This window comes from Crocuta crocuta, unplaced genomic scaffold, assembly GCF_008692635.1.
Source record: "Crocuta crocuta isolate KB4526 unplaced genomic scaffold, BGI_CrCroc_1.0 scaffold50, whole genome shotgun sequence".
NCBI lineage: Eukaryota > Metazoa > Chordata > Mammalia > Carnivora > Hyaenidae > Crocuta > Crocuta crocuta.
In genome coordinates this window covers 3,321,980-3,337,230 of record NW_027527428.1, presented here as the reverse complement: position 1 = coordinate 3,337,230, position 15,251 = coordinate 3,321,980, and the positions used below count along the sequence as shown (strand labels likewise).

Genomic DNA, 15,251 nt, shown 5'->3' with positions numbered 1-15,251 from the left:
AGAAGCAGAGAGAGGGGCGCACAGAATCCGAGCAGGCTCCAGGCTCTGTACTGATGATGCAGGGCCCAACTCACAAATTGTGAGACCATGACCTGAGCCAAAAACAGATGCTTAACCGCTTAACTGTCTGAGCCACCCAGGCGCCCCAAAGTTACATTTTTTTTTAAAANAAAAAATGTTTAAAAAAATTAAAAAAAACTTTAAAAATAAAGTTACATTGCTTTAACTGAAATTTGTTACTAAAATTTGATACTAAAATAGGTAAAAAGAGACAATAAACTATTCGTAAAAAAACAATAAAAAATAGGTAAAAAGATAAAATGAAATAAAAAATAAAATAGGTAAAAGCACTTAAGTGGAACAGAGTATACCCTTCCCCCCCGCCCCATAGGTTCAAACATCTGTGGAACTTATTTATAATATAGGTACGATTTCAAACTAGTGATTGAGTAATGAATTGTTGAAGAAATGGTGTGGGGACAATTGGCTATCCATCTGGGGTAAAATCAAGATGGCTATATGACGTATACATAAATATATATGTACTAGGTAAAAAGAAAAGTGGCTTAAGGGAAAAAAAAAAAAGCTTATTTAGAGTAGGCCATTCTGTGAAAGACACAAAACCCAAAAGCTATTAAATAAAAAGTCTGGTTGGGGTGCCAGGGTGGCTCAGTCAGGTAAGTGTCCACCTCTTGATTTTGGCTCAAGTCATGAGATCCAGCCCCACGTTGGACTCTGTCCCTCAGCACGGAGTCGGCTTAGGATTTTCTCGCTGCTCCTCCCCAGCGCATGTTCGCTAGCATGTGTGCACGCATTGTCTCTCACTCTCTCAAAATAAATTTTTTAAACAATTTGAAAAAAGTCTGGTCAAATGAATAAATAAAATTCTAGGAGAACAAATCAGCAGCAACAGAATGAAGCTACATAATAATGAAAAAGGAAAAAATAAGATATTTCCATATGAATGAAGGCAAATAACTTTGATGTTTATTTCTTTTTGAGAGAGAGAGAGACAGAGCACAAGCAGGGAAGGGGCAGAGAGAGAGAGAGGAAACACAGAATTCATGCAGGCTCCAGGCTCCAAGCCGTCAGCACAGAGCCCGACGCGGGGCTCAGACCCATGAACACTGAGATCAAGACCTGAGCCGAAGTCAGACACTCAACTGACTGAGCCACTCAGGTGCCCCAAGGCAAATTTCTTTAATATTCAAAGGATTCTGCAAAACTAGTAGAGCCACTAAACAAGAAGGATATTCACACTTACTTTTCTTCTATTGAAGTATAATTGACATACAATGTTTTATTAGTTTCAGGTGTTCAACATAGTGATTGGACAATTCTGTACATTAGGCAACACACACACACGGTTATTATATCATTGAATTCCCTATGCTGTACTTTTTATCTCCTTGACTCTATTTATTGCATAACTGGAAGTTTGTATCTCTTAATTTGCCCAAATTTCTGTTTTAAAAAATATTTTAATTTTTTTTTTATTAAGTAAGCTCTATGCCCAGTGTGAGGCTCAAACCCACAACCTTGAGATCAAGAGTCACATGCTGCACTACATGGGCCAGCCACGTGCCCACCCCCCCAACTTACTTTTCATTGAAGAAACAAATTAAACACGAGATGCTACATAACATTTTTTAATAAGCAGATTTTATTTATTTAGTGAAATTATACTTTAAAGTAATCAGTAATAATGACCCCTGTTTTGTTTCTGATATTAGTAATTTGTGCCCTCTCCTTTTTTTCTTGAGGAATCTGAGTAGAAGTTATCAATTTTATTGCTTGTTTTAAAAGAACCAACTTTGTTTTTTTTTAGCTTTTTAAAATGTTTTATTTATTTCTGAGAGAGAGAGAGAGAGAGAGAGAGAGAGACAGCGTGAGCAGAGGAGGGTCAGAGAGAAAGGGATACACAGAATCCGAAATACTCCAGGCTCTGAGCTCTCAGCACAGAGCTCGACGCGGGGCTCGAACCCAGGAACCGTGAGATTATGCCCTGAGCCGAAGTCGGACGCTCAACCGACTGAGCCCCCCACGCGCCCCTAAAAGAACCAACTTTGACTTCCTTGATTTTCTCTAGCAATTTTCTGCCTTCAATTTCACCAATTTCTAATGTCCGTTATTTCAATATTCTGCTTATTTGGGATTTAATGTTTTTTTCTTTGTCTGGTTCCCTAATGTGGAAGCTTAGATTTACTGATTTTATTCTTTTTAATTAATTATTTTTTTGTTTTTTAAATGTTTTTTAAATTTTTTTAAAGAATTTCTTTTTTACCTTTCTTTTTTTAATGTTTATTTTTGAGAGAGAGAGAGAGCTCACACGTGGAGGAGGGGCAGAGAGAGAGGGAGACACAGAATCCAAAGCAGGCTGCAGGCTCCAAGCTGTCAGCACAAAGCCCGATGTGGGACCCAAACCCACGAACTGAGAGATCATGACCTGGGCCGAAGTTGGACACTGNTGAGCTAGCTGTCAGCACATAGCCCGACACAGGGCTCGAACCCACAAACCGTAAGATCATGACCTGAGCCTAAGTCGGACACTTAAGCAACTGAGCCATCCAGGTGCCCCCCAGATGTACTGATTTTAAATCTTTCTTCTCTACTGTATCCATTCAAAATTATAAATTTCCCTCCAAGCCCTGTTTTCACTGCATCCCACAACTTTTGATAAATTGTATCTTCCTTTTCATTTAGTTCAAAATTAAACATGAGATGCCATTCCTCGTCTATCAGACTGGCAAAAATGTTAAAATTCGATAATACTTCGTGTGGGTTTAGGTGTGGGGAAAGAGGCACATTTGTAAATTGGTATTGGAAACACAGAGTAGTTCAGCCATTTTGGATGGCAATTTGTACATATCTATACAGATTTTTAAAATATATGGTTTGGGGCACCTGGGTGGGTCAGCGGGTTAAGCGTCTGACTTTGACTCAGGTAATGATCTCACGGTTCATGGGGTCGAGCCCCGTGTTGGGCTCTATGCTGACAGCTCAGAGCCTGGAGCCTGCTTCGGATTCTATGTCTCCTTCTCTCTCTCTGCCTCTCCCCATGTGTACTCAGTTTCTCTCTCTGTCTCAAAAATAAATAAAACATTAAATTTTTTTTTAAGTATATGGCTTAACTTAGGAATATGTAGATGTCTGTAGTGGGGTGCTCTGTGCAGGGTGTATAAGCCGTCCATGTGTAGGGGCAGAGTCTCCAATAGCAAAAACTTGGAAACAACCCAAGTGTCCATCAATGGAGGAAGGCTTTGCTATAATGTATCTCTTCAGTGAAATACTATGCAAGGGAGGCAGGAGATCTCTGATACTGATATTGAAAGATGATCAAGGTATACTGTTAAAAGAAGATGCAGCCACAGGAAAGGATGTTTAATGTGATAGCATTTGCGTTTTTCACTTCTTTGTTTTTTAAATTTTTTAATGTTTATTTTTCTCACACACACACACACAGTGCAAGCGGGGGAGGGGCAGAGACAGAAAGGAAGACACGGAATCCGAAGCAGGCTCCTGGCTCTGAGCTGTCAGCACAGAGTCCAACGCGGGGCTCAAACTCGGGAATGGTGAGATCATGACCTGAGCCGAAGTTAGACACTCAACTGACTGAGCCACCTAGGTGTCCCTTGTTTTGTTGTTGTTTTTTTTTAAGAATTGCATTAGGACTCCTGGGTGGCTCAGTTGGTTAAGCGGCCGCCTTCACAACTTCAGCTCAGGTCATGATCTCATGGTTCATGGGTTCGAGTCCTGCGTCGGGCTCTGTGCTGACAGCTCAGAGCCTGGAGCCTGCTTCGAATTCTGTGTCTCCCTCTCTATCTTCCCCTCCCCCACTCGTGCTCTGTCTCTGTCTCTCTCTCTCAAAATAAATAAACATTAAAAATTAAAAAAAAAAAAGAGCTTTGGGGCACCTGGTGGCTTAGTCAGTTGAGCATCTGACTCTTGATTTCACCTTTGGTCATGACCTTACAGTTGTGAGATCGAACCCAGCTTTGGGAGGGCTCCTTGCTGGGTGTGGGGCCTGTTTGGGATTCTCTCTCCCTTTCCCTCTGCCCCTCTCATCTCTCTCTCTCTCTCTCTCTCTAAACAAACAAGCAAGCAAACAAAAAGAGAGCTTATTCTGTGTATAATATGTTAGGATTTGTATGAACACATTTGGAAAGTGGTAACTGTGGTGACTTCTGGGACAAAGGGGCTTGGGGGTCAGCTCGTCAACACACGCCTGACACTGGGCTGAGAATAATTTAAACTCATCTTTCATTCTGTCCCTCTTTTACTAGATATGGTTGTCATAAACATAACCTCCTTTTTACAATGGATTTTCTCGCAAATCAGATTGGTGGTTTTGCATGGCAGCAAACACCACGGGGGAGCTGCCCAGGGTGTGGAGGCAGGGAGCAGCCACAGCTGTCCCCGCTCCTGGCCAGCTGTGTTGACTTAGTGCACCTGACCTCTCTCATCTGCAGAAGAGAGACAACAGCTGTGCCTGACTTGTCAGTTGATTGTGAGGATTAGATGAGATAAGGAGTCAGGATGGTATTTGTAGCAGAGATGGGCAAACAGAAGGCTCTCGGTACAGGATAGCTGACTACAAATTACACTTAGTGAAGGAGATTTGAGAAGATACAAAAGAAGCGTGCACACCTGTAATTTAATTGCAAAAACACAATGATGCCGTATAAAGTTCAAAGTATTTGTTCACAACCACAGGGATCTTAAGACTTATAGAGCATGATTTATCAGTATTTTTCTTGAGCATCTACTGTGGGCTAGGAGCTGTTCAGAGAGGTAAAGTGCTGAAGGAGGCTCTCTGGGCTGCTCTGCTGAGCCCAAAGCCCTTTCCACTGTGCCCCTCCAGGCCCCCATTCTGTACTGTGGCACCTCACTATTTAAACTTTCCCCTTTACTTAGTTTTTAGTTCTTAGTTCCTTAGTTCATGACGACTGCCTCAGTGAAATCATCCCAGGTGCCCTTCCTCAATCAATCTGCTTTCTTTTTTTTTTTATGTTTGTTTATTTTTGAGAGAGAGAGAGAGAGCATGAGTCGGGGGGGGGCAGAGAGAGAGGGAGACACAGAATCCAAAGCAGGTTCCAGGCTCTGAGCTGTCAGCACAGAGCCCGACATGGGGCTTGAACTCACAAACCGTGAGATCATGACCTGAGCTGACGTCAGATGCTTAACAGACTGAGCCACCCAAGCACCCCTGAACCTGCTTTTTTATCTGCCCTATCTGCAATGGGGTTGTGCTTCTTGGAGATTTTCTTCAATGCCACGCTTGTAATGTCTTCCTGCCCCAGTGGAAGAGTTGCACAATCCTTCTCTGGGCTCTTGGTCCCATCTCTTTCTCCCCTTAGATGTGGCGGGTCCTGGGGTGACCTTGGGAATGCCATGGCTTGGCATCCTGAAATATTCCCACCCACCAGTACATGCCTTCTTGTCTGTCCCCTTCTGCCTGGATGCTGGGTCCGTAGAGGAACTGAGGAAAACCACACAGCCATTTAGCTCCCTGAGGACTAGGGCCCGAGGCAGGGTGGGCAGGGAAGGGATGGAGGAAGGAGTGACATTAGGGTTTGCAGGAGCTGAGTCTTGTGAATACAGAACATCCAGGGCCCTGTGGTTAGTGGAGGCTCTGGGCAGAGGAGTTAGGATGTTTTGGGACTCTGGAGAAGGGGCTCCGTCAGCCTTTTAGCCTTATCTGATTGCCCCAAAGCCTCTGTGAGAAATGCTCCCTGTGTTTCTGAATCCCCGCAGATAGGCAAGGTCTCTCCTGAACTGCTAATAGTTAAGATGCTGGGCCCCAATCCCTCAGGCAGGTTGGGGATCTTTCAGCCTTGCCCTTGCACCTTTTCCAGATCTAGGTAAGCTCCCAGCAAAAGACCCTTCTCCACCAGCANCCAGCAAATAAAATCAGAGCTCTCTCCAAAACTGATGCTGTAGGGTCGGGATTGGACCGCCAGCTCCAAGCCGCCAGACGGATGCTCCGAGGACTCCGCCAGCCCCCAACCCCGGGGATCTGGCTGGCCCCACACAAGCCAGGATTAGGGTTATGGCTGCCACCTAGGCCATGGACAATCACTCTGTCCCCAGCCCCCAGTCCGGGGCTTGCACACGCGGCCCGGTGCACAAAGTCTTGCGTAATGTAGGGCCGATGGAAGAAGCCACTACGCAAGCCCCTGGTTCATTAAACGGCCACACGTTCGGGGCCTACAGTGTGACACGCTCCGTGCTGCGGTCTGCGGGAATGAGACGTCGGTGCCTGGACACAAAATGTGATCTAGAGAAACAAATGTGTGGTTTTCCCCAGCGGCCTTTATCCAAAGGGTCAGCATTCACACGAAGACGGCAAATGAGCTGTCACCGTCCTGCCAGCCGCGCGACACAGCACCGCTTGTGAACCTTTTCTGACAAGGCAGGCAACCCGCGTTCGCCACTCCCAAGATGGCCACCTGCCCCGGCCCATACTCAGTTCTGCGCAAGCTCAGTTCCAGCTGCCACTCCCAACATGGCACCACCAGTGCCCCCGCCCCCGGGGAGGGACAAAGGGCGGAAGTGGGTGTGGCACAGACGGGAGCCGAGAGGGCTCGTAGCGGCTAGGCGCCGGGGAGTGGGAGCTGCTGGGCCGAGGCGATGATCCCCCCGCAGGAGGCGTCCGCCCGGCGGCGGGAGATCGAGGACAAGCTGAAGCAGGTGCGAATGGGGCCGGAATGCAGGTGAAGGAAGGGGCGGAGATCCGGGCCAGGGCTTCTACTCAGGGAGGAGACAGGGCTGGGAGGGAGCACTCGCTGCGAAGAGAAGGGGTTGGGGGCGAGGCCGCGAGGTTGGACGCGATGGTCAGCTTTAGCCTCCGGCTTCTTGTGATGCCCTCCCCTCCGCTTCCCCCAGGAGGAGGAGACGCTGTTCTTCATCAGAGACAGCCTGGAGAAGAGCGACCAGCTCACCAAGAACATGGTGAGTAACCCCTCAGGTGGGAGGGGCAGACAGGCCTCCAGACCCTGGGGGAGAGCCCTTTTCCTGGCGGTTCCGGTACTGAGGGCCTGGATTGGAGCCTGGGGGGTGATGGGGGTAACGTGTGGGTTTCTCTAGCAACAGTGTGGGGTGGCTTACCTAACTCTCTTCCCCTTTTTCGCCCCTTCCCTGGGGATGCTGGCGCAGGCGTTCAGCTTTCTGTCCAAGCTCTCCATTCTTCCCTCCCCCCTTCCGCAGTCATTTAGCGAGTCTGACTGACGTGGGCTGGGTGCTGGTCCTGTGTCATCCTCAGTTCAAGTGATGATCAGAGGACAAGGTTAGCCGGAGATTCTGAGGCACAATAAACTCAACCTTCACCTCAGAGGGCTTTAGGGCTCGATGGAACTTAGAAATCCGACAGATCTGGGATCTGTTCCTCGCCCCTCCCCTTATTTGTGTGTGGCGCCTGACAGGTAGCTCTGACCTTAGTTAACTCATCCACTAGGAGACAATGCCAGCCTCCCAAAGTGGCTCTGAAGGCCATAGGAGCCAATGCATGGGAATGCATCTTGCATCGTACCTGGTTTACAATAGGTGCTCAACAAATACGAATTTCCTTCCTTGTTTCTAGAAGAGACCAGGAAAGCTGAAATTGAGTAGATAAAAACTTGGGTATGTGTTTAGTAACACAATCATAAAATCCTCATCCTTATTTAATGAGATTCACCCTTAGAGAGAAAGGGTTCTGAAGGTACTGGCGATGCATTTGAGATTATTCTGTATGAAACTATTTCCTGTTCAGTCTAGGAAAGCGTCAGAGAGAAGGTGAAATTGAGATTTGGCATCAGAGGGTGGAAGGGAAGCCATCCTGGGGTGATTACCTTAGAAGGAGTTCGTCTGATCCTTGGGTTGCCTTCAAATCAAACTTCATCCAGTTTATTTGGACCACCTCCTCCTATGTGCTGTGCACATAGTAGGCACTGGGGGTACAGGGGTGAATAAGTACACCCTCTCCCTTCCCTCATGGACTTTATTATCTAAAAAGCCAGAGAAAAGGCGGCAAATGCCGTAGACCCCGTGGGTGGGTAGAAGCAGTTTGGGGACAACCTGAGTCCTGAGACTGGGCTGCCCTCCGCAGGTGTCGATCCTGTCCTCCTTTGAGAGCCGCCTTATGAAGCTGGAGAATTCCATCATCCCTGTGCACAAGCAGACGGAGAACCTGCAGCGGCTGCAGGAGAATGTTGAGAAGACTCTCTCCTGCCTGGACCATGTCATCAGCTACTACCATGTGGCCAGCGACACTGAGAAAATCATCAAGGAGGGGTGAGCTCGGGCCAGAGGGTCACATGGCTGACACCTCTTAGGCCAGCGACCCGAGGCTTTATAAAGAAGGGAGGGTTTGAATAATTGAGCCTAGAATTCCCTGTGTGAATTCTCTTCTTTTCCAAATATCATTCGCTTGGTCTTTCCTCTTCATCTTCCACTGCCCAGGCCAACGCAGCTCTTCTCCTTCACAGCCCCACAGGCAGGCTGGAGGAGTATCTGGGGAGCATGGCCAAGATTCAGAAGGCGGTGGAGTATTTCCAGGACAACAGCCCAGACAGCCCAGAGCTCAACAAAGTGGTGAGGGGCCTGCAGGCTAATGTGGGAGGTTTGGGGACACCAGCCCCTGTCATGGTCTCATGAGGGACACTGGACCAGCTTAAAGGAGATCATATAGAAGAAACTAGTGTGTAATACAGTATGCATACTGTAGCCATTAAGATCTCTGCTTCAGAAATTATAGATACACATTTTTATTATGTTTTTGTAATTTGACTAAACTATAAATTATATAGCAAATGTTTTTATTTTTTACTCTTATAATTATTTTTTTATTTGAAAGAGAGAGAGAGAGTGCACAAATGCAAATTGGGGAGAGGGGCAGAAGGAGAGGGAGAGAGAGAATCTTAAGCAGGTTCCATGCTCAGCAAGGAGCCCAGTGCAGGGCTCGATCCCACAACCTTGGGATCATGACCTGAAACGAAATCAAGAGTCGGACATTCATCCAACTGAGCCACCCAGGCACCCCATAAATTTAACATTTGATCTTCATACATGAACGTGTGTTTTTTTGTCGTAGTGGCAAAATATACTTAATACAAAATATACCACGAAAAAAGTTTTTTAATGTTTGTTTATTTTTGAGAGAGAAAGAGCGCAAGCAGGGGAGGGGCAGAGAGAGAGGGAAACACTGAGTCCAAAGCAGGTTCCAGACTCTGAGCTGTCAGCACAGAGCCCGATGCAGGGCTCAAACCCACGAACCGTGAGATCACGACCTGAGCCAAAGTCTGGACGCCCAACTGACTGAGCCACCCAGGCGTCCCTCTTCTCTCGTTTTTGAAACATCTTTATTGAGATACAGTTCACACACCATAACGTTTGCTCACTTAAAGTACACGATTCACTGGTTCTAGTATAAATCACAGAGTTGCACCATGTCCCTGGAACCGATTCGAGAACACTTGGATCACCCGGATAGGAACCCTGAACCCACTGGCAGCCACACCCCTCCACCCCTCTTCCCGCTCACCCAGCCTCTGCGAGACACTGGTCTGCACTCTCTTTCTCCAGATCTGTCTATTCCGGGCTTTTCCTGTGCACAGGATCGTATAATATGTGACTGTTTGTGTCCGCCGCCTTTTACTTAGCATGTTGTTTTCAAGGTTCACGCACACGGTGGTGTGGGTGGTGTGTGTCAGTCCCGGGTATGGCTGAATAATACCGAATTGCATGGGCGGACCACATCCTGGTTCTCCCTTAGCCACTTGATGGACTCACCACTTTTTGGCTGTTAGGAGTAACGTTGCCGTGAACCCTCAAGTACACTCATTTGTGTGGACCCATGTTTTCTGTTCTCTTGGATGTTCTGGATATCTGTTCCTTGTCAGATATATCATTTGCAAATGTTTTCTCTCTTCCGGTGGGTTGTTTTTTTTTCACTTTCTTGATGGTGTCCTTTGCAGCACAAGTTTTTCCTTTGACATTGATCGGTTGATCTGTTTTTTCCTTTTGCAAACCATTTTCCTGTTCCTTTTTTCTTTTTTTAAGTTTATTTATTTTGAGAGAGAGCGCGCGAGTGGGGGAGGGACAGAGAGGGAGGGAGGAGGGAGAGTCCCAAGCAGGCTCTGCACTAACAGTGCCTCGCCCAACGTGGGGTTTGAACTCACGAACCTGTGAGATCATGACCTGAGCCAAGCAAGAGTTGGATGCATGGGGTGCCTGGGTGGCTCAGTCGATTAAGCGTCCAACCTCGGCTCAGGTCATGATCTTACAATTCGTGGGTTCGAGCCCCGCGTCAGGCTCTGTGCTGACAGCTAGCTCAGAGCCTAGAGCCTGCTTCAAATTCTGTATCTCCCTCTCTCTCTGACCCTCCCCTGCTCATGCTGTCTCTCTCTGACTCTCAAAAAAAAAAAAAGTCGGATGCTTAACCGACTGAGCCACCCAGGCGCCCCTGCAAACCATTTTCTAACAAGAGGAAATATTAACGGCTCAGTGAGAAAACAATCAGCCAATATTTGTGAAGCATCCACGTCTTGTAGAACTGTGAGTTCCGCCTGTGAACGTACATTTTGAGAGCACACGAGGCAAAGACATAAGCAAGGAGGGCTTCCTGGCCTTTCTTCTCAGAAGTGAAGGCAGAGGAGGCGCCAGCTGACTGCGGAGGCAGCCTCGGACCCTCTCCCTTCCTCCCTTCCGGTGTCCCCCTAGAAGCTGCTGTTTGAGCGGGGGAAGGAGTGCCTGGAGTCTGAGTTCCGCAGCCTGATGACCAGGCACAGTAAGGTCGTCTCCCCCGTGCTCATCCTGGATCTGATCAGCGGTGAAGATGAGCTGGAGGTGCAGGAGGAGGGGCCCCTGGAGCACCTGCCCGAGGGAGTGCTCCAGGACGTGATCCGCATCTCCCGCTGGCTTGTGGAATATGGCCGCAACCAAGGTGAGAGGGCCCAGGGGGCGAGGCCAGATGGAGTGGGATGTTTTTTTCCCCCTTTGATTTCTTTAATCCATGTGGATTCTGTTGCCTTTTTAATAAAAAGAAGTTTAATAGGAAATAACACATGAGCAATAAATCTACAGTTTGTGTACCAAATTGTGAATCCAGCCAAATTCAGGCTTTTCTTTATATACCTTAACCTCCTGTTTCTTTACTTTTTTGTTTGTCTTTTATTTAAAAAAAAATTTAATGTTTTAATTTATTTCTGAGAGAGAGAGATAGACAGCGTGAGCAGGGGAGGGTCAGACAGAGAAGGAAACACAGAATCCGAAGCAGGCTGCAGGCTCTGAGCTGTCAGCACAGACCTGGACGCAGGGCTCGAACTCATGAACCATGAGATCATGACCTGACCCGAAGTCGGATGCTTAACTGACATTTAATAGTCAGGCACCCAGGCGTCCCCAGTTACAAAGACGTCAAATAGTGCAGAAAGCCTTTGTTCTTTTTAACAGCTGCATATATTTTGCGGCATGGCGGTAATATCATTTCTTTAGCCGGTCCTGGAATTTAAAAAAATCTTGAGTCAAGCAAAAATTTTAGAAAACAAAAACTCCAATGAATATTCCATCTTAAGGTTTTTTAGCCCCCCAAGCCCTCCTTCTCTTTGTTAGCGTGTACGCACGCCCGCTGTCAGTGTGCATGACCGTTATCCCCGTCTTCCTTCACAGACTGCATGGTGACAAGTCTCAGGGCTACAGGTAGTGACCTCGTGAACACATCATGGCTCATAAGCTGCACTGTGGGGGGACCTCGGGGTCGGCAGGACATTTTTAGGGGCTCCCTGGCCAGAAGAGGGAAGCCGGTGGACAGCCTGAAGACCCCTCAGCACCCTTCAGCCAGAGCCTCTGTGCTTTGGCCCATTCTTTGCATCGGGGCTCCCTGCAGCCCATTTGTTGGGACCTGCTGAAATGTACCACGGTGTTTCCTTGCTCACTCGCGTTTTTGGATTTTCCGGTTTTCTGGTATTGAGAAATAGTACGGCAGGGAGCATACCTGTGCGATTGCCTTTCTTAGGTAGGGAGTTCGTGGGTATTTTCTCAAAGACGTAACCATCGGATAGAAGCGTCCAAACAGACCCATAACCTTCTGCCATTGTGAGCTCCTCTCCAGTCGACAGGCCCACACGGTCCCGTGGCTCTTTCTTCTTCATTAATTTCATTGACCTCATTTAGGACTGTCACAGTCCTTTTTTTCCCCCCCAACTTGCTCCTCATTAACGGCTAAAGATACAGCGCGTTTTTCGTTCACCAACGTTTGTTTTCTCTTTGGCTCCTGTAAATCGCCCACGTCCTTTGTCCCCTTCCCAAGGTGAATCTGGATGTTAGTTTTCTGTTTTTTATCTAAAAGAAACTTACCTTGGAAACGTAATTATCGGTTTCCCTTTTTAAAGACAGCCTGGGGGCGCCTGGGGGGCTCAGTCGGTTAAGTGTTTGGACTTCGGCTCAGGTCATGATCTCACGGTTGGTGGGTTCGAGCCCCGCATTGGGCTCTGTGCTGACAGCTCAGGGCCTGGAGCCTGCTTTGGATTCTGTGTCTCCCTCTCTCTCTGTTCCTCCCCTGCTCACATTGTGTTTCTCTCTCTCAAAAACAAATAAACATTAAAATAAGTTAAAATAAATAAATTAATAAAGGTAGCCTGATTTGGGATCAGGCTATGTGGGTGGCTGAGAGCCACAGCAGATGCCGCGAACGGGTTAGCGGGCAGAAACAGCAGGCTCTACTGCTTCCCTGCATGCTTGTGTAGGGGGAGAGGGGGTCCCACGGCGGGGCAGGGACCCCAGCTGCCACGGCGCTGTCGCCCCATCTCTCCCCAGATTTCATGAATGTCTACTACCAGATTCGCTCCAGCCAGCTAGATCGCTCTCTCAAGGGCCTGAAGGAGCACTTCCGGAAGAGCAGTTCTTCCTCTGGAGTTCCCTACTCGCCTGCTATCCCCAACAAGAGGAAAGACACGCCCACCAAGAAGCCCACCAAGAGGCCAGGTGAGCCCCGACCCCGGCCTGTGCAGCCCCTGCCAGAAGGCTGCGTGGGGCCTGCCTTGCTTTGGGCCGCCCTGGGCTTAGCCGTGTCGGTCCCTCCAGAGCCTGCCCTCACGGTGACCCCCGACTGTAGGTTCCCAGGACAGAAAGCAGGTGTCTACCCACCTAGCAGGGCCCCATCCATGGCGGCCCCGCACTCCCCGTGTGTCAGCCGCAGCTTGGCGAGCTGCCCTTGGCTGAAAGAGAGGCTAGGATATCACAGGGTGAGGAGCTGCCGTGAGCATCACCAGGCAGAGAAAGCTCGTGAAACCAGGGTCCTCTTCCACCTTAGCCCACGCTGCAAGCCGCGGTGGCAGGCACGTGCCGGGTGTGGCCTTGGGGACCCCGTCTCGTGACAGCAGGCTGTGTGTAGGGCGTTCCGTCCCCACCTGCCCATGCCCCTCAGAGAGCACCTGCTCCTGCTCCGGCCTTCGATTAAGGTTTGGAGACACGACAGAGCGGAGGCTGCCCTCGGGGGCCCGAGCGAGCAGAGGGCTAGGGAAGCCGGGCCTGGCGGCCCTAGCAGGAAATACACCAGGACACGGTGGCTGTCCCGGGGGTCACCTGGAAAACCTGCTCCAAACAGTGACTGTGCTAAGCCGGCCTGCCCAGCTGCAGCTGTCTGCACGCATTCGACCCATCCCGGTGCCTTTGCGAGTTGGGCAGGGACCTCGAGGCTGTGAGGCTGCCTGCCTCAGCCAGTCTGTGCTCTCTTCCCCATCTCTTCTCTGACAGGCCCACGTTGGGTGGGGGGGTTCCAGAACCGGTCTGCACTGGCCAGGCCGGGGTTCACAGTGGGCCTAATCCGTCCTCGGCTTATGGGCCCCAGAACCAGGCTCTGGCTGTGAGGATCCCTGTGGTTGCCATGCGGGCTCCACACTTGTCAGCAGCCTGTGGGTCAGGACCGCTGTTGGGAACTAGGGAACCGGGCCCGGAGGAGAGGCGCAGGGAGGCCTGGGTCGGTCAGTAATTTAATACCAACCTCAGCGTCTCTGTGATAATTGGGAGCCTGATGGGTTTGGCGGCTGCCTGATCAGTGTCCCCCGTCCACACCCATGGCAGCGTTAGGCTCGTCAAGGCCCGTCTGCAAGCCCATCTGCTCCTGGCTGGTTGTGGGGCAGGAATCTGATTCGCTCATTAGCAGGATCGCTTGCCGAATGGGGAGAGCACAGGGAGACAGATGCTGAGCTGGGGCCCTGAACCTGCTCATTAGTAGCTAATTGTGATGTGGTACAAACAGAAAGAAATGAGCCACTCCAGACCTTGCCCCTTCTCCCCCAGCTGGGGGTTGTGGGGGGAGAGCTGCCCAGGACCCAAGCTGCCTCACTGTGTTCAGAGACACGGCTGGGGGTGGGAGACACAGGACTCTCCGGGGACGATGGACCAGAGTTACGTACTGGGGCCTCGTCCCGCCTCCCAGTGCATTTCATTCACGAGGCAGCTGTCTCGTCCATTTTCAATGCTGTTTCATTTGCCCGCGTTTTCTGCCCTGAGACGTCTCGTTCCCGCAGAGGTGGCTGACCCCGGCGGCTGTGGGCACCGCAGTGCTGTTTTCGTTGTTTTCACTTGTGATACTAACTGTTGTTTTTTTCCCCCATGCCGAGAGCATGCACCCTTTCTGCTGCCCTCCCTCCGGCTCTGTGTGGTGCCTTCTGTTAACTGCCTTCCCCCCCCCCCACCAGCTTCTCAGTTTTTTTCCCATTGCTTTGGGGGTTCCGGTGGCTTTGATGCACCGGGCCAGGCTGCCTCAGGGCCTCCAAGCCTTCCGCCTTGGGCATTGGCTCTCCCAGGAAGCTCAGTGCTGTCTCCCCGACTCCCGGGTTCTGTTTTCTGTCGACCTCCGTTTGGCCACTTCCCAACACTGAGCATGCCCAGCGGGGGGACTCTGCCTGGGGTTTCAGGCCGGGCCGTGGGCCTGCTGGCCTCCAGGGGTCCCCAGGCTCTGCCAGCCCTGGCTGTGCCCTCTGGGTGTGAGATCTTCATCACCAGCTCCTGTGTCCTGAGCCCTGGTCTATTCTGACTTAAATGCCACTCGCTAGTGTTTTTTCTTTTTGGCTTCTCCTGATGGATCTTTGCCCATCTCCTCTCCTTCACCCGCTGCACTTTCTAAAGAGAACTCAGTCCCGCACGGTGAGGGTCAGTAGCAGAGTCAGAAGGCCCGTGTGGGAGACGACCGGCGGCCGTTCCTTCCCGCCCGTCTGCAGCGTCCCTGGCGGGCCTGGGAAGGGGCCCGCTGGAGAGGGGGCGTGTGGGCA

The 15,251-nt window shown here is 49.9% G+C and overlaps 1 protein-coding gene across 7 annotated transcripts in view; it reads left to right on the top strand.

Annotated features, from left to right (window-relative positions):
* The first annotated feature begins 6,579 nt into the window (after positions 1-6,579).
* The window catches only part of EXOC7 (exocyst complex component 7), a 16,435-nt gene continuing 7,763 nt past the window's right edge, over positions 6,580-15,251 (top strand). For all 7 annotated transcript variants that reach the window (XM_077754814.1, XM_077754808.1, XM_077754799.1 and 4 more), the window contains exons 1-6: positions 6,580-6,690; positions 6,886-6,951; positions 8,087-8,271; positions 8,466-8,571; positions 10,699-10,921; positions 12,793-12,960. In XM_077754814.1, coding sequence (XP_077610940.1) covers positions 6,631-6,690; positions 6,886-6,951; positions 8,087-8,271; positions 8,466-8,571; positions 10,699-10,921; positions 12,793-12,960 — 808 coding nt within the window. In that variant the 5' untranslated portion in view covers positions 6,580-6,630. The remainder of the gene's footprint in view (positions 6,691-6,885; positions 6,952-8,086; positions 8,272-8,465; positions 8,572-10,698; positions 10,922-12,792; positions 12,961-15,251) is intronic.